General features: G+C 32.4%; 3 protein-coding genes across 4 annotated transcripts; 1 reads left to right on the top strand and 2 right to left on the bottom strand.

Moving 5' to 3' along the window:
• Nucleotides 1–1542: 1542 nt before the first annotated feature.
• Nucleotides 1543–7193, bottom strand: LOC133190478 (peroxisomal membrane protein PEX16-like). Its single transcript, XM_061326486.1, has 10 exons — nt 7067–7193; nt 6628–6740; nt 6110–6243; nt 3714–3831; nt 3452–3569; nt 3180–3329; nt 2604–2676; nt 2392–2511; nt 2033–2097; nt 1543–1933 (listed from the first exon to the last, which is right to left on the bottom strand). The coding sequence occupies exons 1-10, from the start codon at nt 7191–7193 to the stop codon at nt 1872–1874; spliced, it is 1080 nt and encodes a 359-aa protein (XP_061182470.1). The 3' UTR covers nt 1543–1871.
• A 260-nt stretch (nt 7194–7453) lies between these two features.
• On the top strand, nt 7454–18248 carry LOC133182631 (xylosyl- and glucuronyltransferase LARGE1-like). Its single transcript, XM_061317481.1, has 19 exons — nt 7454–7652; nt 8120–8214; nt 8412–8514; nt 10376–10481; nt 11815–11986; nt 12198–12232; nt 12599–12694; nt 12846–12929; nt 13078–13155; nt 13238–13369; nt 13469–13594; nt 14505–14666; nt 14829–15137; nt 15266–15421; nt 15583–15689; nt 15875–15947; nt 16292–16416; nt 16578–16676; nt 17651–18248. Exons 1-19 carry the CDS (start codon nt 7573–7575, stop codon nt 17736–17738), a joined length of 2226 nt encoding a protein of 741 aa, XP_061173465.1. The 5' UTR covers nt 7454–7572; the 3' UTR covers nt 17739–18248.
• A 225-nt stretch (nt 18249–18473) lies between these two features.
• Nucleotides 18474–26908, bottom strand: LOC133182655 (uncharacterized). Of its 2 annotated transcripts, none has more exons than XM_061317518.1 (4): nt 26820–26908; nt 19902–20040; nt 18805–18939; nt 18474–18569 (listed from the first exon to the last, which is right to left on the bottom strand). In XM_061317518.1, the coding sequence occupies exons 1-4, from the start codon at nt 26848–26850 to the stop codon at nt 18518–18520; spliced, it is 357 nt and encodes a 118-aa protein (XP_061173502.1). In that variant the 5' UTR covers nt 26851–26908; the 3' UTR covers nt 18474–18517. The 2 variants fall into 2 exon arrangements, with proteins under 2 accessions (XP_061173502.1, XP_061173495.1); XM_061317511.1 differs by lacking the exon at nt 26820–26908 and adding an exon at nt 23009–23228.
• Between the last annotated feature and the right edge of the window lie 117 nt (nt 26909–27025).

Genomic DNA, 27025 nt, shown 5'->3' with positions numbered 1-27025 from the left:
TTGCAAAAGGAAATACTGATTTTCAAACAATTAGTTAAAGCATATTATATGGAAATTTAGGTCGATGTCCAATCCTAATATGTATATGTTACATAAAGTATTTCTTAAATAATAAAAGTATAGGGAATATCCTTTGTAAATTACATGCAAAAATTTCCTTGTAGATAGCAAGTACATCTATATATTATCGATATATATCGTAGAGCTTCCGGATGGGGATATAATGAGCCATTAAATACGTGTAATTACATCGGTATGGTTATAATTTTCAGAGATTGAATGTATTTTCCAAGTCGCAGAAAAAGGACAACTCTAAAAAAGCTATAATTTTGCTATTTTTTTTTTATATTTTGAATATATTTTTGGTTATTCATACTCATTTTCTAACATCATTGACTAATGACATTGATAAGTCCTCTCCATTAACTGAACTATCATTGATAAGTCCTCTCCATTAAATGACCTATCATTGATAATTAAGTCCCCTCCAGGCCCGTAGCAACGGTTTCAAAATCCTGGTTTGGTCTAATACAACTGCTCCCTTGCTATTAAACTTCATAAAAAATTTTCTATACACATAAATCTTAAGCCCTTTTTGTGGCTTTTTCCAAATTTCTGGAGTCTCAATTTAATTTAGTTTGAATCTATGATGGATGAATGAGCATGTATACCAATTTGATATATTCTATGTCACATTAATCAACAAAAATTTTCTACGCCTACACTAACTAAGGAAGTTCTTACACAAATGTCATTTATGACACAGTGGTTCTGGAGAATTGACCCACCCAATGTCCGCTAAATACAGTAAATATACATTCCATCACTCTCCTATCTTTGAATGGTTTTAGTACAATGCAGCTTTGCAAAAATGATACCTAATGCACATCTCTTAATGTCAAAATCAAGTAAATGAAAGGTGCTTACAGATTTCTCAAATATGAGAAATGAGTCCTTTTAATGATCCTTTACAAATGCAGAATGGTAAAATAAGGTGTATTTGGACTTAATTTTTAGGTAAACTCAACAAAAAACATAGGTAAACTCAATGAAAAAAAATATTTTAAGCTGACATTTTTAATGAAAAATGAAGAAAGTTATTACTCTGTACAAATTTCAGAGTTTTTTTCCGTCTCAAAAAAAGAAAATGTATCAATATTGCCCAAAGTCTCTCAGAAAACAGTTTTTCGTATCTTTTTGACCTCTACTTTCAAATGATATTAAATTGAATGTAGGTATCGGGGTTTCTTTTGACATGATTTCAAATTGAATTCCACGAAAATGCTTCATTTTCTACAAAATTCTATTATAGCCGTAGAGTATGAGAAAAAGTATATTTAAATTGATTATGATGTCATAATGGATCTAGCATCAAAAAGACAGCCTAAATTCATTTACTAGATCTTGACCTTAAATGTACATACATCTCTAATAAATATTATATACACACATATTTTAAACCACAGACATCTTTCAATATTTTTTTACCTAAAGGTGTGGTTTTCTTTTAATTATCTTAATGCAAAGAACTACAACTCAAAATTTAAAAGAACATTTTATTTTACATTTTTATGTACAATATTTATACCACCAGGTAAAAATAACAGTAACGATGTGAATTAATCCACTTCAATTTGTGACATTTAAAATGCTCAGTTTGTAAAGTTTCAATTAAAATTGTTGAAATTTCATATAATCTTATATAAATGATATATAAATGATACAAATAATGATACACTAAAAGAAAGTCTGTCCATTAGTCCACACATTTTAGATGGGTACTTCAATTCACCAGTTTATGGACTGTACATTGAAATAAAATGTCTCTTCTCCTCCAAATACTAAGTGTATCATGTAATACTGACACACAATCAAGCTGACCAGAGATAAAAATAAACTTTCTGCCACGATGGTAGATAATCAATTATTGGTCCTAAAAATGTACAGGAATTATTTATTTTACATGTAAAATAATATGATGATTTGTAGCTATGTTTGTAGGAAATTTAATACATGTAATAAATATACTTACTCAATAATATTCCAAGACCAGGTACATTGTCTGCCATAACTCTTAAGGTTGATAAAATTTTCATTCTGTTGGGGTAATAAAGAAGAAAGATTGAAATATCAAACAATTCCAGCCTAGCATTATTTATAGTAATACAAAAACAAACATATATGTTGGAGAGAGAGCTAATGTTGCTCAATTTTCTTAACTTAATCTTTGTTTCATAAGGAGGAGAAAGACATGAAACAATGCTACCAGTAACAGGTAATTCAGGAATAATGAAAGAAAATTGGTATTGATATATTAAAGATAATAAAATCACAAAGTAAAGTACACGTGGAGGAAAGTTTGACTGAAGTATTTCACAGTACATCTCTTACTTGGAATAAGTGTCAAAAAATGGGGATCTCAGCAAATAGTACAACAACAGGAGTGATCTCCTCTTAATTTCACTCTTCTCCTGGGGATTCAGGTCTTTAGTGTCACCCATCATACACAAGCTACAGAAGAAAAATACTACTGGTAAAAAAAGAAGTCATCTTCAGTGAAGTCTGAAGAAAAGATGCCATATGAACAAGATAGATGATCAAACCTGGCAACATCAATGGTTCCTGACATGATCCATGGTTTCCATGACATGGTCCCACAAACGTACATTCCGAATACTACACTGTATTAAGGACTCACAAAAATTATACATCTAGATCAAGTAATGAACTCAAAATCAGGGTAGTTATCTTAGAATGAAATACTAGTAAAAACTTATTTCCATGTTAAGGTAATATTAAAAGGCTTTCCAATAACCTTGATACTCTAGGATCATAAAAATCATTAAAGATTTATAATTTGTGATTTATACATGCACATGTATATTTAAATCATTTTAATTTATAACTTTGGAGAAAGAATTGTACAGTTCAAATCCTTCTACTCATTAGAACAGCATTTATTTCAAGTTAGATTCATGTCCATCAATGGATCAGTTTGTGCATTACTATCTTCAGCTTTAAATGTTAATTACCTCCTCGAGACTTAACAAAAGTTCAAGAATATATCTAAATAAATCACAGAGAAAACAAAAATTTATCATTTGAAATTTTTGTGTACTTTGTATATATATTAATATCCTGGAAAGTCAATGGTTATATCTTAAATCAACAGAGGATACAATGAATGAGTGGCCTGGTAATATACAAGGTCTCTCCCCACAGTCGTTGTTTGGATAGTGTTGTGGGTTCATAAAATCTGACACCGGCTCTCTCTTTCTCCCTGTCCCCATGGCCGGGGAGTTTCCAGGAACGAAAATTGATAGGAGGTGCTATAAATAGGTAATGTATAAATACACTAACAGAAATATTATCAACAGCCTGGATAACATAATTTTGAATTTGATCAAAAGTATTGAATGTCCCAGACTTATAATGATATTTATACAATTACCAGCTGAGAGTCTCCTTATGACCTTGCCTGACCTCTTGAGGGTAAAGGTCACCTCACTCATTCCATTCACTGGTTCCACTGTTTCACTATCCAAATTCTCTTGGAATTCTTGCATTTCCTTATTTACAATAAAAAGAAAAAATATAAACCATATCAATGAATATTCAAACATTTGCCAAAGAAAAATTATAAAAGATTCAATAAAAAGAGACACTGATTACATATACAACAAATAATATTTTTACACTGCATGGACACTGACCTCTGTAGGGTTGTGTTTAAATTGCTTTGTGTATTTCTCTCTGTCTAAAGGTGCAATAGGAGGGGAGGGCTGTATTCCTCCATGATGTTTCCAAAGTAAAAGAAGCCGCCATATTGCTCTTCAAAAAAAAGAAAAATCAATGACTTATCAATTTTTAATATTCATGTTACAAAATCTACATTTCCAGTTTCTCATTACTGACTTTACATGTATACTGCATTATGGCTATATTTTTTTCTATTTCACTTGAAACATATTGTAACAAGTCGAGCGGACCCTTGTCACAAAATAAAAACTCCTTTGTCAGGCATAACAAGTTTTTATTTAGGATGGCAACAATCAAGAACAATAACAACGAATGAGATGCTGACCATTCAGACAATAGGTGACCCGAAAAAAAAAGGGGGGGGGGGGGGAAGGTGAACTTGTCTTGCGACTACATTACACAGTTAATTTATTGTTGTAACTAGTATCTGCGAACAACTCCTTGTTCTCGAACTCAAAGTAGAACAACTTTGCGTAATTAATTGCGTAAAATTAATTGTAAATTTAATAATTCAACAAGCGACGATCCGGACAGTCCCTAACTATTTGGGAAATCCAAATAAACTATCTCTGTACTAAACTATTAGACATGCCTAATATTAAACTCTAATGCCACTTAACTTATGAAGAAAATATGCGTAAACTATTCAGAATATGTGTATACTCTCAAAATGAATATATTTTCAGCTCAAGCTAATCCGAACAAATACTACCAAATCCGGACAAGCCATTCCGGACAAGAATAACCTAAGTGAACTTAACTGTGAGAACTACTCTGGACATCCCAACAAACGATCCGGACAACTATTACAATATAAACGTGACATAAACTAACAAATAAACTTCTGAACTTGGAAACGACTGACTCATAGAAATGTTCCGGTCTTAAGTCTTAATTAATAACTCGAACTGTAAACAAATAAACTACTGGTCTACATGACTGGAATAATCTCTATACTCTTAAAACTGTCCTGTCCGGACGCGCAAGTCCTTATAAAAATTAGCATCATCCACTACAAGATTTATCATCTTGAATACCTTGGACTTTCTCTAGTTCTAACCAAACAACCCGAAGGGATGAAGAGTCGAGAGTGTCGAGATGCGGAAGCTGGGTCCTATATATAACCTTCTATGACCAATCAGCGTTTGTCCTTTTTGTCCGGAAAATTTATAACCAATCCAAACGCTGTACGGATCTATGGAAATTCCGAACAATTCCCGATATCCGGACAAGCTGAATTACAACCCTTAATAATCATTTAATGAACAATACAAGACCTTGTCCGGATTACTTTAATTATATGGACACTAAATAATGTAATTAGTTTAATAAATGAAAATATCCAGGACTACGTAGTTTTACTATAAAAATCAAGATTCGAATCTAGGCGCCTTCTAAAGTAGTGCGCGCAGCGATATATGTAAATACGGAAGTATGACTTCACAATATAGTGCGCCGATGAGATCGATAAAATAAGACAATAGTTCACCATCATAAGGTAAAAAATAGACAAAAATAGTGGTCAGCATCATATCACAATAATTCAAGATAAAAATAATGTACAACATGGTTGAATAATGAAAAATCAGGCAGCAGAATCACAAGTGACAAGATGAGTTGTGAAGCGGTCAGTCAGACAAGAGAAACGCATGGTAAAGTATACAAGAAGTTCGCGAGCGGTAAAATGACAATTTCACATAGATGAAGGTAAAAGAATGTGCTGGTATTGAACATACATCAACAACTGGTAATTATAAACAGCTGCAGTTTAATTAAAACGATTGTTTTACCATATTTACGAAGAAATTTAGAGAATAAAATTTGTAAACAAATGATCGAAAATGGGGGAAGTTGTCAAAACACGAACGGTAATACTGCGAGTTTTGTAAAACAAATCTGAGTTAAAATAAGGCATAATAAATGCTGTTTAAGCTTAATAAATCACTTTAGAATCATGTACTATGATTATAGTAAATTCCCATCCAGAATAAATTAATTGTAAACAATATAAACAGTTAGCACACGAAGGTCTCACATATTACACCAATATCAATGAATTATGAATATTAAAGTCCCTCTGCAATAACCCTTATTAAAATGGGATTTCTTCAGATCCTTGTGTAATAATCTACATTGAGAAGATCAAACAATGTAATATTGATCAGATTGCTATTATCTGTGAACTCGATGAATGAAACTGCTAAAATATGATCTACAAATTTATGTTATATGTATATTCTCTTCATGCAGTACCTATACATGTACATTATATTCATGTACAACAGACATGTATTTTAAGGTCAATAACATATCTAACAAAAGAAATTTTCAATTTCTTAAGCTCTCTTACTTTGTGAGTTGAATAATTACGATGAGAACCCATTTTCCTGTCTCTCCAAACTTCCTGTATGCTGCCATTTCTATAAAGACTTCTCCATATTCCAAAACAGTCAGCCATCTTTTCAACTTTTCCACTGACACTGGCTAAAGAAAGCAATTATGTGATCAGACTATTTTCTGTAAATAAAACATTAAATGTCTGGTTCATAAATTAAGAAAAAATAGTATAAATTTTCCTATAAGCCACAGATACAATTTTCTTTTCTTCAAAGAACTGCTTTATGAAGCTTACATTTTGCTCAAAAGACATTGTTATTGTTATTTCTGAAGATTCATTCTCAGAATGCTCAATTTTTTTCTATATTTATCAATGCTTCACATTACTTTCTCTACAATGTTTATTTTGTAGCTTGGAAAAGCAGTGAAAATAAAACTAAAGGGCAAAAACAGCTGCATACAAAGTACTACAAAGTACCACTTATACTTCAGACTGACAGACACCTTCTCTGATCATGCAGGTTGACTTACAATCTTTGGAAGAATCTTTGATGCATTCTTAATGATTGTGTCATTTAAGAGTACAAGTAGGTTTGAGGACAGGTAAACAAGCTCCGACAGCACCTGTGAATCTTCAAAGCGGCCTGAAAAATATAAATGAATTATGTGTCATCACCGATATGTGTAGATATTTTCAAAAATCAAATCCTTTATACATGTACATGTCGAAGATATATAGTAGATAAGACTAAGATAGGAAGATGTAAATTAATTTGACTTTATTCATTTAAAGAAAAAACTAAATTTTAGAAAAAATTCATTGGTAGTTTGTTGGATTACATAGTTTGTTGGATTAATCAAATTGGGTCATTATCTAGACCTTTGAAATCATCGTTCCAAAATGAAAGTAGACACACAAGGCAAAATATGTTATTTCAAGAACATACCAAAGACGATTGTTAGTTATTACCTGCAATTATGTATGACAGCACTCTGGAAGTTGCTTCTATCTGACTGACCGTTTCCGGAAAATCTGTTACGTATCTTTTATATTTTTCCCATGCTTGGTTAACGATTTCGTTTGCTTTGGTAGCCATTCTCAATGATTATTTGTTAACTCGGTCATAGAAGTATTCGAATACAGACCTTATAGACAGTAACAAGTACATTGGCTTCAATTAGGATAATTTGTATCTAAGAAAATGTCATTCTTCATTTATTAGCCTAATAATACATGGCTTGTCTATTTTTCATTTCATAGTAATATTTTTTCCCTTATTTTGTTTCAGAATTTAAACTGACGCGATCTATTGAAATTCTGCAACCCTTTTTTATCGAAAAAGTGAAAAAGTGAAAAAGTGGTGAAGAAATAGAAATATTTATGTTAATATCATCAGATGCATAGATAACAAGGACTGTTATTTATGTATCTGGTTTCAGGAACTGGAATAAAACCACAGACTCAGTCACAGTCGTATGAACAGCAAGCAAGGAAGAAATAATGCAGAAGATACCAGGCATGTAATCTACATTTGTATTTTGCAGGTAGAATTTAGGTAAATAGTAAATACTCAATAACCTTATCATCATATGACTGCATGATCCAATATTCATAATTCTGTAAGAACAACATAAGTGTATGATAGAGTTCTGTGGTGAGCATGTTTTGAGATACAGTCAAACCTCATTATCTCAAACCCCATAGGACTGAAAAAAAGCTTCGAGATATCCGGGGTAAAATACTTAAAGAATAAGGGATTGGGACTTCCAAATCACTTCAACATATCCATGGTATTCAAGATATCAGTGTTCGAGATATCACAGTTCAACTGTATTCCCTGAGACCCCAGCATTACAACTCACAAGTCAGGTGCTCTAACCAGGCTGATGCCCACCGTCCACATAACCCAATTAACTAACTACATATGTCCTAGAACAATAAATATGGAGTTCCGTGGTGAGCATTTTTTGAGACACTCTTGAGTTATGACATTCATGAATGTTGAGTATTATTGTGTTGTAGAATGATCCGTCTCTCAAGACAAGGACTTGTGCTACTACTGATTGCAGGGGCTTTTCCTACTCTCATTTTAGTCTACCTAACACTCACTTCAGATGGTAATTATAGTACTTTTGAATTATTTTCAATGTTTTGATGTACACTCTGTAAATGTACATGTACCATAGGTATGTGAATATAGTGCAACAACAATTTACCTTTCTCAGTTCTGTTGTCTTTTTTTAAGTTCGTTAATTTAACTAAGTGTATATTGTTTTATCTGTTCAACAATTACATTCATTATATCTTGTTCCAGATGGGTATGCTAATGAAGCAGTGTTCCAGAGGTTGGAACTCAAGTTTGCCAGTAAACTCAGGGAGCTCAGCAATGACAACAGAGCCCTCAAAAAACAACTCAGGTAATGTTTTTACATACATGAAAGGAATGTATATATGTTGGTTGAAAATGATATCAATCAAATTAAGCAATGCTAAATATGATATGAAGTTAAATAATGAACAGTTTAATGCCAGCACTCAGATTGGCTGAAGTACCTATACACCCTGAAAAAGTATAGCATCAAATTAATTCATAATTTTTTACCAACATTTTTATCCAGATGGTTGATAAAAATAAGAGGATTTGATTGCTAGCTTGATTTCTGATGTCCAGTAAAAAGAATCATCTGGGTTTTCAGTTTGGCTTATGGAAGTACAACACATGGGATTATCTTTCATTGTCATCATACATTCAGAGCTACATATGCAGGATTGGCTACTGTCATCATTACAAAACTGATTTCAGTTCTAGGAAATTTATCAGCAACTGCATCCTTGAATGACCATTTTCCTGCTACTTGGTGTTGGTTCATTTCTCTGTGTACATGAATTAGTGTATAAGTACTTCAGAGCCTACATAGACTCAATATGTCTGCAGAAATAAAATCTGACTTAAACATGACTTGTGTTGCAAAGAGGATAGGAAAGAGGGGGGTATAATTTCAGAAGTTGCCTATACAACTACATTAAAATGCACTGTAAAGTTCTGAATGCATTATGAATTCTGTCCAAAGTCTTAAAATCGTTATATATGCAAGATGCAATTTAGAAAGAACAGGGTATTGGGGATAATTTTCTGTCGTAAATTCAATATGGGTCATTAAAAAATAATTATCCAAAAATTGTTAAGACTATTTTGGCAATCAGCTACAATTTTTTCAACATTAAATGAAAATAAAAAGTTTTTTCTCCCAAAAATATTTGAATTAGAAAACAGGCATTTTTCAAGGCTCTGGCTTACCATATAGTTTTTCAGTTTAAAATACTAGTATTCTAAATTGCGTCTTTCTTTATGTAGCAAAATAAAATTATTTGTGCCCTTAAAAGGTCAAATGAAAGAAACAACAAAAATTAATAACTACCGGTATGCTAATCTAGCTTTTTTAGAAGATCATGGATTTTAGAGTCTGTTGGTTGAAAATTTCTTCTCCGTGCTAACAGCACAAAGGAGAATTTTTTGGAACTTCCTATCCAAATGCAACACATTCCATTTTGTCTAAAATATGCAAACACATAGTAGATATTGTTATGTATAAAATAAAGAAAAAGGAAAGAAAATTAAACAACAGGAATTTTTCAGGGGAGGTATGTTATACCTCCTTAATAAGATTTGAACTAAAATCTACATATCTAGACTTACATGTACCATCATCAACAGCAATAGCTAGTTAATGAAAGGTTTTTGCTCTTAATTTGATTTTGGTATTCATGTGGTATTATAAATGCTTTTTGATTAATAAACATTGTTGTTACTTGAGAAGAAGGAAATTAAACTCATGGATTGACTAAATAGCTAGATGGTTGATAGTTTATTCAATTATGGTATTTGATAAAATAATAAAATATTTATAATTTTCAGATAATTGCTACAATGATTGCACTCTCTTTTAAGCATGAAAAAGCATACATAAACAAATGCAATATTTGGCTGATTAAATGAAGCATCAGTGGACTGAAAAAATTTTGTTTTGATGTTGATATTATTTACAATGTAGCTATTCATTTTAAACAATATTTACCTCAAGCTTTAGGTTAGATGAATACTGTCTTCTAAAGATAGCTAAATGATGGTGTTGACCTCATAATAGTCAATTTTTTTTTTTATATTTTTAATACATGTAACTGTTGCATGATGTTTAAAAGTGCTGGTACTATTGTTTGAAACAGAATAAAATATACTGGTACTGCTATGTTAATTTGTTATGATATTCAATATTGCAGCTTGACTCGTACCGAGTTGACAGCATTTGAACTCAATGCAGATGAACAAAGTCCTAAAACATCCAAAAACTGTGTTGATTCTCAGCAGGAGGTCCCGAAATGTGAGGTACTCATTCACCAGATGTTCATTAAATATACAAGGGTTGTCCGGTAAAATTGTGGAAAAATTCATGCTTGCACAAAGCTGAAAGTTTTAGCAAACTTTTGTTTATCAAATTTGAGTACTTCTTAATTTTTTTGATAAAATATAGACAAAAATAAGGATTTTTATTATGCATGAATGTGCACAGGGTATGGTCCTACGGCTCACAACTGAATAGTCAGGGTTTGGTCAGAGAATATGCAAGTATTGTTTCGAAATAAATGTACTAAATAGATAAGGTTACAGTGTTTTCCCTTTATTTCAAAGTAAAGGTTAGAGATCAGTTGAAACAGGCTAAGGGTTGATGTTTATCAACAAAATCTCTGTGGACCTTACATCAATTTTTTTTTTAAATTTTTGATTTCTAAGCGGCATTTCTATCAGTTGAAGTGGTCAGTTTGGCAGGTAGCCGGTTCTTAGGGAAAACACTGAGGTTAGAACCTTTACAGACTTTAATTGAGAACAGAAGATAACAAAAAATATAAAAATATCACTATATCTTTAGAATACATGTGGAATGGGGTTTTTTTTAAGCTGAAGCTTTTTCACCGAGTCCCCAGGTAGAACTAACATTTGTATAAACAGCATCAGGCTATAGCAAAAAAAGTGAAGTATTTAGTGAATGTAAGGAGAATAATGACCATAACTTACAAATACAAATCTCCAAAAGGTGCCATGTGTGTTCAAGATTGATCTCTCGCCTGTTTATGGATGGATAAAGAGGAATTCTAGTGTATACATGAGTGAAATTCTTGAACTTAAGTGGGGGTTATGTAAGTTTTTGAAAAGTCAACTTGTCCACGATTTTACCTGACAACTCACGTACATGAATGTATTTTAATTTTTATGTTTTTGTGAGAGATTCACTTTAATTTTTAATATCTTATACACAGTGTGGGGCCTTCAATAAGGTTTTTGAAGACTTAGATTAATCAGCACTTCTGCGATATCATTTTATATAAACCAATATTACATATACATGTACAGTATATAACAGAATCTAAATTTTCAACATGCTTAGAAATGCAGTGTTATTTCAGTGTATGAAATATTTTCGTAATTTGGAAAAAAAAAAAGGAATCCAATAGCCTAAACCTTTTTAACTTCACATCCTGATTTGTGTTTGAAATTCAGCACGCTACTTTATAACATATAAAACTTTGTGATTTATTAAAAATATAACCTGAAGGCATATATGTACACTGGTAATCGAATCTTTAAGTGTATAATTTTGCTAAGCTTTTATTCAAATCTGAATCAGTGTACAAAAATGTATATGTGTTTCTTTATTATGCAGGAAATCCATGTAGCTATTGTGTGCTCTGGTCATAAGTCAACAAGAGATGTCGTGACTCTGATCAAAAGTGTTCTGTTCTATCGTAAAAATCCACTACATTTCCACTTCATATCCGACACAACAGCACAAGTTATCCTGAATTACCTTTTTGACACCTGGAGTGTCCCTGATGGTTTGTAGAATTGGTCTGTCCACAGATGCTAAGCCAGTTTTCTTACCAAGAGCCATGTACGTCAGACATACTCTTTTATTATTGTATATTTGATTTTAATTATTAAATTGGGCTTAGCTCCTGTGGGTTTGTCTGAAAAATTTTGTGAATTTTACATTTTTTTTTTACCTTAAATTTTATCATTATTTTGCATTTCTTTTATTTATTTCAGTAAAAATAAGCTTCTATCATGCGGATAAAGTCAAGGTAAGAAAGTATTTATTTCCATCTGCACAAACACTGTATACAGAGTTATTTTCACCTGTGATATTTTCGTCCTTTCGTACGTGCAAACAATTTTGCCCCATTTTAAATTTGCCTAGACACATTTGAATTTAAGAGATAATGTCTTCTTTGAATTTGCCTTGTTTTAAATTTGCCCATTTGCAGGGCAAAAGGGGCAAAATATTCCCTGTATGCAGTACCTTTTCTCTCTTGCAGACAAATATGAATAGGGTAAAAGTTCATTTTTAGAAGAACTTTATATACAAATTGCCTTTACAAATAAATCCTTGCATATACAAAATTGCCTGTAAATTCAATTTTTTGTTTGTTTTTTTTTTCATTTGACAGGAAGATATAGAATGGATTCCAAACAAACATTATTCTGGTATATATGGGTTGCTTAAATTGGTCTTGCCAAAAATTCTACCAGCCTCATTGGAGAAGGTCTGTATTCTAAGGATATGGTCCATCAAATTTGAACAATAAAATGCAAATCTTGAAGCAAATGTAAACTTAAAGCTTTAAACTATATGAGATCTTAATTTCATTGGGCATACTTGTTTAAGGCTTTTAAGTAATGAGTTGCTTTTTGTAGGTAATTGTCCTGGATACAGATGTAAGCTTTGCTACTGATATAGCAGAACTGTGGAAAATGTTTAGTTTCCTAACAGGAACAAAGGTAACAGAACTAGGAAATGCTACGAAGCTTAAAATCAGCTATCTTCCAAATTACCTTTAATATGAGTCGACATTTCAATTTTGTAAGCATAGAGTGTTCATTGTTGTGTGTTTTGATAACAAGTGATAATTTTCATCTCTGTCTACAGGTGCTTGGTCTGGTGGAGAATCAGAGTGACTGGTACTTAGGAAAAATCTGGAAGAACCACATTCCCTGGCCAGCCCTGGTGTGTGTGTGTAATTCTGTACAAGTCAATTCATTCAGTGCATGTTACACAATGTTATTAATTGATTCCCGATTTTTGGAAGGGTCATGGTTTTAACACTGGTGTCATTCTGATGAATCTGGGGATACTGAGAGAGATGAACTGGATGGAAATGTGGAGGAAAATCACCGTCAAAGAACTGGAGACCATGCAATACACACAACTAGCAGATCAAGTAAGGTTTAAGATCGAACGCAGAATTTGATTTATCAATTAATAGGCAGTTGTTAAGTATGTTCGTTGTAGATGTTATGTTAGAGGTTGTTTGTTACAGGACATTTTTAATGCAGTGCTGAAGGAGCATCCCTATTTTGTGTATCACTTGCCCTGTCAGTGGAATGTACAACTGTCTGATAACACCAAGAGTGAACAGTGTTACAATCAGGTGGAGAAACTGAAGGTATATGTACTAAAGATAAAACAGTGTTACAGTCAGGTGGAGAAACTGAAGGTAAAAGTACTGAGGGAGAGAAAGAGTGAAAGTCAGGTGGAGAAACTAAAGGTAAACGTACTGAATGAGAGAACAGTATTACAATCAGGTGGAGAAACTGAAGGTAAACATACTGAATGAGAGAAAGAAGTGAAAGTCAGGTGATGAATTATAGGTAAATATACTGAAGGAGAGAACAGTGTTACAATCAGGTGGAGAAACTAAGGTAAACATACTGAATGAGAGAAAGGAGTGAAAGTCGGGTGGAGAATTATAGGTAAATATACTGAAGGAGAGAATAGTGTTACAATCAGGTGGAGAAACTGAAGGTAAATGTACTGAAAGTGAGAACAGTGTTACAATCAGGTGGAGAAACTGAAGGTAAAAGTACTGAAGGAGAGAAAGGAGTGAAAGTCAGGTGGAGAATTATAGGTAAATATACTGAAGGAGAGAACAGTGTTACAATCAGGTGGAGAAACTGAAGGTAAATATACTGATTGAGAGGGTGGAGAAACTAAAGGTATGTATACTGAAAGATAAAACAGGGTTACAGTCAGATGGAGAAACTTAAGGTAAATATACTGAAGGACAGAACAGTGTTGCAATAAGACTAAGGTCAAATACAAGCAGAAAAAAATAATTGAAGTTTTTCTTAAGTGTAAAACAATAAAACAGATATTTGGAGATTATTTCATATTTCAATGTTACTTGTATCTGCATGAATTAATATTTATTTGAGGGAGGAAACGTTTGGGTTTTTTTTCTCGTCATGGCACTAGTCTTTAACAGAAATTCCAGTGATACAAAGTATTACATGTACTTTCCTACCAGACTTCTCTGACAATTCCTCTAATTAATTTTCATTCAACTTTCATTGTAGATTATTCACTGGAATTCCCCCAAGAAGTTTAAGGTTAAAAACAAGCATGTAGAATATTTCAGAAATTTGCACCTGACTTTTTTGGAGTATGATGCAAACTTGCTTCGGAGGGAGTTGTTTGGATGTGAAAAGTCTGAGGAGGTCACACCCACAAATGAAGAGGTATATGGAAATTTTCATTAACAGTGTACATGAATAACTAAAGTTATTTCCCTTTGTAAGTTATTCTGTTCTTAATTCTTAAAGAATTACATTCATTACCCAAGTAGCCTCTCAAATGAATCTGTCTGATCATACACATGTATTGTTTGTGATCTTTTTAAGTCAAACACTTTAAGTGAGGATGACGAGTGCTATGATTTCCGTCGTGAGCGTACTTTGGTCCACCGTACACACCTGTACTATCTGGATTATGACTACACCCCCACAGAGTATGATGTTACTCTAGTGGCACAGCTCAGTATGGACCGGCTCCAGATGTTGGAGCTTATTTGCAAGCACTGGGAGGGTCCTATCAGCCTTGCCCTGTACATGTCTGATGCGGAAGCCCAGCAGTTCCTGAGGTACGCCCAGGACTCGGAAATACTCATGAAGAGGAAAAATATTGGCTACCATATTGTCTACAAAGATGGGGTTAGTAAAATCAAACTTAAGCTAAAGTGTTCGAGACATTTTGATACAAAAGGTAATCCTCTAATGTCTTGATCATTCTTCTGTAATTTTCTGTACCGATAATAATAAAAATTGGTATTTGATTTCAGCAATTCTATCCTGTGAACTATTTGCGTAATGTTGCAATTAACCAGAGCCAGACGTCTCACCTGTTTTTGACGGATATTGACTTTTTACCTATGTATGACCTGTATAATCATCTAAAGAGTGTTGTATCAAGGATTGACATGGAGAAAGAAAAAAAGGTGTGTCTAGTAAAATTTTTAAAAAAATAAAAAAGTACAGTTAAAGTGTTAAATACTTTTCTACTGCTGTAGATGAGAATGAAATACTATGTTCTTGATTAAAGTTAATTCAAACTTTTCAGCAAATATCAATTTTGAACTTTGTGTTAAACATTTTTTAGGCTTTGGTTGTACCAGCTTTTGAAACCCCAAGATACAGATTTGAGTTCCCATCTACAAAAGACGAACTCCTAAAAAAGCTTGATAGTGGGGAAATATTCACCTTCAGGTATTAAAACAGTCATAGAAAACTTACAATGGTACAATATTGCTTCAGAATATTGACAAGTTAAAAAGCACAACTGTTGTGAATGTAAGCATTATATTTCTTCATTATGATCAATTTTATTTGATAGAGAGTTGCATTAGATTGGATATTTTCCGAAAATACTACGCAGATTTTATAAATTTTAGATATGATGTGTGGCCCCAAGGGCACCTTCCCACAAACTACACAGTTTGGCGGACAGCCACTACAATGTACACTGTGAGTATTTTTCACAAATTTCATATTTTGTGGCTCAGTCAAAGTGCATTTATCTCACTGCAGCATTGTACATATAAAACCTTCTCTTTTAAAACCTAACATAGCCTTTTAATTCTCTTTGAACCCTTGAAAATTTCTTGATATACATACTTGACAGTTTTGAAACAGTACTAATTTATTATGAAATTTTACTTCAATATCAATATTATATTTCATTTATGCATGAGTAACAGGATTGTAAATTGCAACAATTTTTTCAATATTCCAATTATACAAAGAATTTTGTACATGTAGCTTATGCACTGGGTAATTCTGTATACATTACAGATATTTTGTGTTTACAGGTGAATTGGGAGCAGGATTATGAGCCATACATTGTTGTGAAAAAGGGAGTTCCCCAATTTGACCAGCGATTTGTCGGCTTTGGTTGGAACAAAGTCTCCCATGCTATGCTCCTTGATTTATTAGAGTACGAATTATTGATTTTTTTTTATCCCTTTTGAGATTTTTTTTTATTATGTTTAAATGTTGTTAGACTATCCTTGTTATATTGTTTCAAGTATGTTGTCTTTCGTGTTATTGTTTCTGATATAAGTACATTGTATGTTGTCTTGTGTGATATTGTTTCAGATATAAGTATGTTGTCTTGCCAAATGCCTTCATGATCCATATGCCTCATGCACCAAGTTTGGAGATCACAAAGTTCCGCAACAGTCAAGTCTATAGAAAGTAAGTAGTAATTTATCTTTATTATGCTGATTTTTTAAACAGTTTATCTATATAATTTTAAAAATATACATGTACATGTATTATCACCTGTTACCCCTTAACTTGTGAATATCAGTCACTGGAAAAAATTTCGTTGGATCCATCTTTTTGTACTTCAACACCTTGTGATATCAGTGTAAACTAGATACTTTGCATTTTAAAAATAAAAGATTGAGGTAGAATTCCTAATAATTTCATTTATTAAAAATCAATGAAATAATACTATTACTAAAGAAGGGCATTTTTGTTTTATTTTCAATAAGTACACATACTATTTTAAATGGTGCGATATTGTTGTTTACCTTGTTCTGTGGAAAGGGAGGTAAATGAATAAAATCATTAAATTTAAATGTAGGGAAATACATGTGATATTGTAAAGAATCTCCCATGTTTTGTGATTGGATATATTTATCCAATGTGTTCTTTCTATCACCTCACCAAAGACTTTGGATAGAAAACACACAATCTGTATGATAAAATAAAAATTTGATCCATCAGAAAATGAAATGTACGTTACACTCTGTGGTCTACTTTAATCTTAATATTTCAGGTGTTGAAATTTTCCTGGAGAATCCACTAGCCCAGGGGCTACTGATCAGTAAAAAATTGCTAGCCCAAGCCTTAAACTAACTAGCCCAACAATTTTTTTTTATGCAAAATGAAAACATAACAAATTAAAGTTTCAAAGGCTTTGGTGACAAACAAATTAAATTAGTTCTCAGTCAAAATAAACCAGTCAGCATAAAAAAGTGAAAGAAGACTGACGAGATTTTTTTTTCTGTTCTGCTAGTTCGATGGACTGTCATTACATTTAAACTAGCTAGCCCAAATCTTAAAATGACTAGCCCCAGGCGTCGGGCTACTGTATATTTCAACCCCTGTATTTATCCCAGATTTTCTGCCTTATTTAAAAATTCATAATTCTTTTATTGCAGTTGTCTCAAAACACTGAAAGGAGAATACCAGCGAGATTTATCTAGAAAATATGGTTTGAAGGCCCTAAAATATTTATCAGTGGACTAAGAGGTGAATATTGAAAAACTAGGAACATTTTACTCAAATTAAATAATCAAAATGTGTCAGTACCACAGAGCAGCAAGTCTAACTAGCAATGAATATAAGTAATTTTCATTAAAAAACTTTTCTCCTGTCTCTTTTGTGTGCAAAAGTATCCATGGAAGTAGATGTATGAAGTTCAACAACTCTTTGTAGTGTTAGGTTGAGTGAATGAAATTCATGAATAAATGCTATTTCTTGGTTTATATGAAGTGAAATAATACAACATGCATGAATATCATATTGAGTTGGGGTTTTTTAATACATGTACAGCAAAATTTTTCACTTCATTATGAATAGTTAAGAGAATTTTTTTTAATTTCTAAGAAATAAAATTATTTTCTTTATGGTTACTGCAATATAGCTTCACATTATTGTATAAACTCAGAATTGTTGTATCAAAAAATGTTAACAGCTTGTTTTAATTTCTAGTCTTTTTACAGCTTATCAGTAACTAAAGTTGTTTTTTCTCATTTCAGTTTATTAGGCCTTTTTTATTTTGATGTAATTATATATTTAAAATGAGGTAACACATGTACTACTGATGATATATTTGGTTAAGGGCTTTCAAATATAAATGGTTGCATCATCTTGTCAGTGTCATTTGTATGTGAATTTTTTCTAGAAGCATTTATTTTATTTATTATGTATTTTTAGATATACAACCAGAGGGAGATTTTTTTTAAAAAAAATAAGTAAACAAATGTTTTTTATTTAATGCAAAATAAAAACAACAAAACTAATTTTCAAGTGTTTTTACTGGACTGAGTCCGGGAAGTGGAGGGTCCATCTTCACATCTGAAATATTAACGAAACCTAAATTCCACTAGGCATCATAATTCAGTAGATTCATGAAATTTTTTTCACCCATCTGTAAATTAGTCTATCAAAATTGGATAAAATTTTCACTTGAATCAAATAAACATCCTTTACACGGTGCCTGTTTCAATGTATGTAGATTTACACATATTAACATTTATGAACAGAATGGTCAGAGAGTAGCCTTTATTTATACATATATTATAAAGGGTACCTGTTTCGAAGCCCTAAGCTTTCTTGTACAGTCTGACTAGATATCCACTGCACATCTCTGTGTAAACACATGTACACAGCTACTATAATCAGGAGAAAGAGACACACACTGCACCATAACTTGATTTGCTCTCGCCTGTATTAAAAGAGAAAATAATAGATTACTTTATGTTTCACAAGGTGAAATAAGTACCGTGAATTTGCTTTAATTCAGTCACTTTGAACATTAGTGAGATGCTTACAGAAGGCTTGCCTGAACTGATTATTGTAAGTCCAATTGTGTTCCTTATTTTAACTGGATTTTAAGTATTGAGACTGAATTCAGCCTATTAGACTTTTTAGCTCTGATACAACGCAAAATGCGATAACAACGCAAAATGTGATAAACTTAAGTTCTATCATTTAGTGTCGAGATCAACACAGAATGTAATAACACAAAATGGAATCCTTTTTGGATAATTACATATCTCAAGGTCGACGCAGAATGTAATAATACAAAATGTAAGAACACACTTGGAGGGGGGGGGGGGGGGCGACAACTTGAAAAAATCTTTGACTGACCAAAAAAGAGATTTCTCAAAACTCCAAAATCTTATTTAGGGGGTGGGGAGTTAGAGCCAATGAACATAGAAGGGATTTGACTATATACAGGATCAAAAAAGGACAGGGACGGCTTTTCAGTGAACATTTTTATACTACTGTAAAAATAAAAATTTTGGTTTAAAAAGTGGGGTAACAGCCCCTCTCCAATACTTAGTGCCCGACGTTCATCTGAGTGGAAGTCGGGTGCAGGTAAAATATCTTTTTACACCTAATTTAGAAGTTCTTAATCTTTTTAGTCTAATGTAGAAGAAATAATTTTAAGAATGAATTTTAATATTCACCTTGAAGGTCACGTGCAGGTGAATATAACGTAGTATTTTTTGCTACAATGTTGGATCTCAGCCAATCAGAAAGCTAGGAATTTTTAAAACATATAATAATAATACAAGATATATACATGTAAGTTAGACCAAATCGTGACTCAGGATGCATGTGGGGCAGAAAAACATATTGTGTTCATCCATCAAAAGGTAAACGATATCTCATTGTTCTTACGTATTTTTGACGTAATTGGGTTCACAACAAGTGAATTGACTATCCATCTCACAACACTCGCTGAGATCCGGGTCATTGCAGAAGTAGATGTTCCCCTTGCGGTACCCAATATCGTCATTTTTTAAGCATAGTACACCGTCTGCAAAATGTCAATGACAGAAATTAAGTTTTAAAAAATCTTATTTTTATTTAAGCTCTTTGTACATTCATGAAGGTCAATTGAATGTGAACACATTTTAGTTCCTTTGAATACTGAAGTGTGAAATAGAACGATTATCTATGTGTTTGGCTTGCATATCTTTACATATTTTACCGCTCTAATGTCAAGAGTTGTTAAAGGTCTAGTTTAGAGAGAAGTTAATGTCTTAAAAGAGTTGAAAAAAAACCCTTATCACATATTTCTCTGATCCTCTGGAAAGAACGTGGGAGTGTTTGAGGACACGGACGAAGTCTTGACTTTGTTTTGATTATGGCCTGGCTCTTTGAACGTCTGTCTTATTAACTTGTATCTACCATGCAGGTGAAACATAATTATTATCTTGGATCTATTTTCCTCTTGTAAATCAATTGAAATGTCATTATATGACGTGTTGGAGAAACTTTTCTTTAGAACAGTAACATTTACACGTTAGTTGCTCCTTTTCTTTAGAACTGCAGTGCAGAATTTGGTACACTAGGATTTTTACAGACATTATAAAGATGATGTAATTCGTCTGACTTAATGTAAGAATACAATATGATTTTAAGCAAAAAAAACAAAACAAAATAAAACAAACAAACAAAACACAGAACATTTCAGAGAGTAATAAAGATTGATAGAGTTCTCAAAATCACATAATAATATCCTGGTTACATTTCTCACAAAACATGTCACCACGAAGCACTTTATTCTCTCAAATGTCTCTGATTAAGTTTTCTACGGGGAATATGAAACTGATGCAAAATTAATCATAGTTGATATGCAAAACAAATCGTAATTACTTCTCTATGCTTTATATCTTATTTTCATTTGACTGATTAGTGAGTATGATCATTAAAGAAACCACCATAAAGTTGTCATATCTGTCCCACTAAGGAAAGAGAAAAAACTAACATGGATCTGTGCTCAGTCACGTAAATAATATAAATCTAATCTGGCAATGCTGAATTCATCCCTGGGTCAAGTTGAAATTAATTCAAACTAGAATTAGATAAGTCCCTTAGGAGTCCCTAAAAGGAGGGTGGGTTCGCTTTGAAAGATAATTGATAAAGAACTATTGATGTTTTTTCTTCTTTCTTTCTTTCTTTTTTTTTTTTTTTTTTTTTTTTTTTTTTTTTGATTTTAGTTAAGGACAAGATCATGGTACGAATACTAGCATGTAAGATAAAAGAAGTCATTACTATTACTCATATCTTCTTAAAAATTGATTCCCTACGTAACAATTAAGTTCCAGAATACCATACAAGACTTTTATTTTAAATCGAGGCAGGCTACTGACAGATAAGTTGATGTTAAAGGAATTTCAACAACTTCGTTTAAAGGGGCCTGGACACAGATTTGAAGTTATTATTTTCTCAATTTTTCTGTATAATATCATGACATATGTTGCTAGAGCATTTCACACGGAAAAATAATCAAAGCGTGTTCAGAAACGTCTTTTATCTTGAAATTATTGAAACTATGTATTCCGGGATACGTTTGATTGACACATCCTTGCATTTCACAAAGTAAACTTTATCCTTAATACTTAAGAAAAGTAGATATTTTGTTGTGTAAAAATGAAAAATATTAAAACTATAATGCAGAAAATTTAGAGTAGAAATGTGAAAAAGCGAAATCAACTCACCGGTATTGTCAGTCCGTGCTCATGATGTGTGCAGAGTTTAACAAATTGAACACGCCCGGTGAAACGTAAACATTGACAATAAAAGAGCTTGTGCCCTGTTTACAAAAACAGATCATGTTTGAGGAGATGTAAAGAAGAATGTCGTTGTCATTGAATTCTAAGAATATTCATGAAAGTTCAATTCATTTAATTGGTTTTAATTTTTAATAAGCATAGAAATTTAAAATATAAACAATACAACTGTGTCAAGGCCCCTTTAAAGTCAGCATTTCGTAAATTCTATGGTCGTTATAATGACCTTGTCAGCAACTTTAACCTATCTGTAAGGCCAATTATATACTGAATATGACTACGGAATATTCCGACTACCTGATCAATACATAGGGCTCGCGCCGGTGAGACCGGTCAATAGGGGATGCTTACTCCTCCTAAGCACCTGATCCCACCTCTGGAATTTCCAGGGGTCCGTGTTTTATGCACTCTTGACTGATTTGTATTCTTTATAGATTTTTTTGGGATCGATAACTGTTCGTTATCTTTATCTTTTTTATCATAAGGTTTTACATATGTTTTATTTTAACGTGTACGCGGGCAGTCAAAAAAAAAAAACGAAATATTTTCTCCTTTTTAAAATATGCATAATGACTTGATCGTGAATTTTTTTACGATAATCTAAAATTAAAAAACAAAACAAAACAAACAAAAAAACGTTGATAACGGAGAATCTATTAATAATCTTATTTTGGAGCCTTTCCCGCTGAAATTGTTACATGTACCGCTAATCCCCAGTACTCAGTAATCGCAAAATTATTATTTTACATGTACATTTCTCAATATGTGTGTACAATTACAGTTATTCATTAACAGATTAATTTATGATCTTTCTAAATTATTAGACTTTGACAGTATATTTTAAAGTACTAGTTATTTACTGAAAGGCGAATAAAGAAATAAAAATATCAGTCATCTAGAAGATTTAACAGAGATATACTCAATCTTTATAACTGATGATCATATAACTATTTTGTGCAACTAATATTATGAAAAGAAAGTTCTTTAAAAGTTGCAATTTATATAGATTAAAGAGGACAAATTTAATTTTTTTTTAAAGTCTTTTTCTTAAAAAAAGTAGCTACTCTGTACTTATATGCATTCTTCTTATAAAAATTGAAGACGTAAAAAAGATTCTGTTTATGGCCCCCCTTTTTGCGAGAAAATAAAGACTATGGAAATTTCTTTAAATTGTTTAATAATTGCATAATTTGCAAAAGAAGCACTTACCGCCAACTTTGAAAAGCATCCAAAATACCCAGACGACAAGAAAAGCAAACATGCCATGTAAATGATTCTAACGTTCTGTGGAATCTGTGATGATTGGTCCGATAAATCTATAGCCATTCGGGATGTCACGGGACTCTTTCACAGATTAACAGTTATCTACTGAGACCACTGCATGCAAATCCAGGCCGTCTGTAAAATTGCATGCGTCACTCGCTCATAAGATGCTGGGGACGTCACTTGCTAGAGAGCATAAATTTCATGAGTTGACATTGATCAGTATTTTCAGCCAATAATTAATAACATTTTTACCATGTCTAATGAAGAATGCATCACTGTCAGTTTCTAACTTCAGTTACTTCTTGTATGAAAATAAATGAAAGGGAGGGGGTACAAAGACTTGCATCTGTTTTTCCTTGTTTGGACGTAATAAAATATTTTCGTAGCATTATAATAAACAGCAATCCAAATCTGAGTAAAGTTTAAAATGAATATCTGACCTTGAGTAAATTTAATAAAAGGGTACTTTTATAACTTATTAAATCAATTATATCCCTAACATCTGTTTGCAACGTTCGTAGTCAAACAGAAAAAAAAATCATTCGTTGCACATTTTATTAATTGGAAATCTTCATAAAGATGTAAAATATGTCCTCGAATTCTTCGCAATATACATGTATACTTAAACTCTTCAGATATTGCCAATAAGTATTTTACAGGGAAATAATGTTGGCGATCTGAACTTTCTCTCCACCCTCACAATGCTGTGCGCCTGACATTTACTGCCTCTCGTATTCACAAGCATCAGAATAATCTATTCATGAGAATCAGAGAAAATTGACAATGTTCGTTAATTGAATAATAAACAGGTATTTTACATGACATTACAGTACAATTTTCTGTAAATTCTGATCGTAAAAGCGTTAGTAATGGAAGTTCCGAACTTTTCACCAAATATCTTTCAATTGCATCTGTACATGTTCCTAAGCAATCTCCATATTAATTCATAGTAATACAAAGGACTCTAAAGATCGCGATGAATGGGTATCCAGGGAGGAGCCATTGTTGTGGTAATTCGAGTTTTATCGTTTATTTTGGTCTAGCGGACTCGCGGATTCTGGAGTCTGACGTATACATCATGTTATGGACCGAATTTCTTTGAATTTATGAGTATGACTAATTCATCGTAATAATCTGGGTATTACATTATAAAATTAAGCTTATCTATTTTTAATTTATAAGATTAATTAGATCTTAAATCACGAATATTATTATACTAGTAAGTACTAAAAAAAAATGTTTCTCATCACAGGATTAGCGGCAGCCGATTCTTTGATTATTTGGAAACTCTTCATATGTTGATATGTTAATTCATTTTTATTCACTCATCTTCCTGTACCTTCATGTACCAATTTTACATTGCCTATTTGATTGTTTTATTGATCTAAACTATAGATACAATGTATTTTTTTAAATCTGTAAATATATATTAATATTTTGTACACGTATGCTGTCCATCTAATATTTACAAATTGGATTATTAGTTTCTTTTTCTAAAAGAACCCTAAATGGTGAAGCATTCAAATTAAGAGTAATATCAACATGTTGTAGGTCTTTAATTAAGAAAAGCCGTATAGTACGTCACGATGCCTTCACTTGAACAGAGTAATTGTAACCATATTTTGATACAAAACATTCATGTATTTATTAGACAAAATAAACTTCAATCGATGCTGATTAAAGATGTCTTGGCGATAGGAATGTCTGGGACAGGAAGATGGATCGGTGCCCCTTGGGACCATATTCTATAAATAATCAAATAACTCCTACAAAATACCAAATTCCGGTGGATTAGAGAATTTCCTTCCGGTTAAGTTTATTAACCATCTGAGTCTTAACAGACAAGGTTTTTTGCGTATTCCACAAAGCAAAATATATATACTAATCAATGAAGCTGAAATTTGTACTCAATTTCTCTTCTTTGGTTTAAAAAATCAGCATTTATTATTTTACGTATATGCATAAGTTGACATTTCTGAAAACTGTAAATTCCGAGCCCTTTTTGTAAATCTATAAGATTTTATCGGATTTTACAAAGATCTACGCATGAGAACTGTATGCACCACTGATATTTTTTTCTAGCATGGAAATATCAACTAATGATTTCTATTCGAATGTAAATATAATGCAATTTGAGTTCGTCTCTGAGGACTTTTAGTATCCTGCAAATTGCACTTCTCTGAGGGAACTCGAAACCAACAAGGATTCGATCCGAACACACACATTTATTAAAAAATTCCAAAATTTTGTTGTCTTATTTCAGCCCACTAAGTAATTGGCCATAACTACCTCAAGCAGATGAATAAATAAAACTAATTCCTTGAAATTCGTGACTTAACCTCCTATAGATTATTGTCTTACACATGTACAATAATTTATAATTGATTATGAAGTTGCATGTATGCAAAGAAACGGCTACATGTACATTGCACTTTAAATACAATTCAAAAATTACTTCCAATATTCTACATTATGGTATGTTTTCATTAACAGGATACATGTACATTTATGTATAATAAAATCAAAGAAATATAATTTTTTTTTGTTATTTATGGAATATTCAATTATACATTAATCGATATACAGAGTAAGTGGGATTATCACGGCAACTAAAGTTTAAAATTTATTTGATTTTTGTTCAATGCATGTTGATTTTGAAAATATAAACCAGGTACAGAAAACTCTGGAAAATAGCATCTTCCCAAACCAGAGGAGACAGCTGGTTTTGGCTCCAAATGTTGTCTGTTTGTCTATCTGTGATATTATGCCCAGGTCACATGTCTCGTACCTTTGATTAGAATGCACGTTTTAAACTTTATTACGTTGTTGCTTATGATCTCAAGGTTATTATTTTGTCCCAAGGTCATGTCTTATCAGTCATGCTTACTAGGTACATGTAGTGGACCCCTATTGGAATGAATTCCAACTTGAGAATGTTTACGTTGCTGATGTTCTGTCGGATCTTGACTCATGGTTATATCCTGCAGATCAAGGTTACTGGGCAATGATATTGGTTCCGGCCCATAACTCTCCATTAATTAAACCCTTATCAAAAATTATCTCAAACTTGGGAAGCTGTTGCTGATGACTTAACGGTATCTTATGATCAAAAGTCAATGTCACTGGGTAATTGTGTGTGGTTATGACACAGATTTCTTTTTTTTACTCAATGATGATAAATTAATGATGATAAGAAGGGTATTCAACCCCCTATATGCATTAGATATGGTTTAATATTGAATCAAGTCATACACCATGATGGGTTTAACTCTTGAATTAAACAACATGGAGACTTCATACACTGTACTTGGCACAAAAATAGTTAATGACAGGATAATGCGTCCTCACCTGAATCGAGGTCACTTTGTCAAGGTCAGTCATAGAGAGCGTAAAATCCTTGTGCAGTTCATAACCTTTGAGAAATGCTGAGGTCTCCTACTTTGAACAATGAAAGGTTACGTTCAGAGGTTGTGAACCTCACCCAAGGTAATTTGGACATAATCAAGGTAAATTTTGCATGGTCCATTACGTTGTAATAGATACAAGTTATCTCGTACTTGTAGAGGTTGTATTATGACCCTGACCCAATTTCGTTTCGAAAGTTCAACCTTGTCCACTATTACTCCGAGCCAAACTCGGAGGCATTTTGTAAATAACACATTTTGTTTCAACATATTTATCCTGCTCTGCAATTTGAAGATCAACCTTATCTGGGTCGAAGAAACAACCAAACAAATGCACGAGGGGTACTTACCAAGAAATGGGTAGCTTCTCATCATGTTCATTTAGTGTAAAGCGTATTACGTGGTACCAGATGAGAATGATATCCCGGAATATCTCTGAATGAAAAGCTACAGCAGCACAGTAATAACACAGAATGTTCCTTATCTTTGTACGAGCACCTGTCAGATTTTGTTACTTATAACAATAAATACCTGTCCACAGCGAAAAACACAACCT

The sequence above is a fragment of the Saccostrea echinata genome, unplaced genomic scaffold, assembly GCF_033153115.1.
Source record: "Saccostrea echinata isolate AGI-Se365-2 ecotype Australia unplaced genomic scaffold, CSIRO_AGI_Sech_v1 ptg000001l, whole genome shotgun sequence".
NCBI lineage: Eukaryota > Metazoa > Mollusca > Bivalvia > Ostreida > Ostreidae > Saccostrea > Saccostrea echinata.
Note: the sequence above shows the minus strand (reverse complement) of the source record. Positions and strands in the feature narration are given on the sequence as shown.

Bases quoted from the DNA above. Each gene is read 5' to 3' on its own strand.
- LOC133182631 (XM_061317481.1), top strand. From the start codon at position 7,573: ATGAACAGCAAGCAAGGAAGAAATAATGCAGAAGATACCAGGCATGTA. The intron at 7,653-8,119 runs GTAAATAGTAAA...ATTGTGTTGTAG, and splicing joins ATTTTGCAGGTAGAATTTAG to AATGATCCGTCTCTCAAGAC. The intron at 13,370-13,468 runs GTAAGGTTTAAG...TGTTTGTTACAG, and splicing joins ACACACAACTAGCAGATCAA to GACATTTTTAATGCAGTGCT.
- LOC133190478 (XM_061326486.1), bottom strand. From the start codon at position 7,193: ATGGCTACCAAAGCAAACGAAATCGTTAACCAAGCATGGGAAAAATAT. The intron at 2,677-3,179 runs GTATCCTCTGTT...AATACAGTGTAG, and splicing joins TACCAGGCCACTCATTCATT to TATTCGGAATGTACGTTTGT. The intron at 1,934-2,032 runs GTAAGTATATTT...GTACATTTTTAG, and splicing joins TGGTCTTGGAATATTATTGA to GACCAATAATTGATTATCTA.
- LOC133182655 (XM_061317511.1), bottom strand. From the start codon at position 23,060: ATGTTTGCTTTTCTTGTCGTCTGGGTATTTTGGATGCTTTTCAAAGTT. The intron at 20,041-23,008 runs GTAAGTGCTTCT...GACATTTTGCAG, and splicing joins GATGCTTTTCAAAGTTGGCG to ACGGTGTACTATGCTTAAAA. The intron at 18,570-18,804 runs GTACCCTTTATA...TTAATATTTCAG, and splicing joins AGCTTAGGGCTTCGAAACAG to ATGTGAAGATGGACCCTCCA.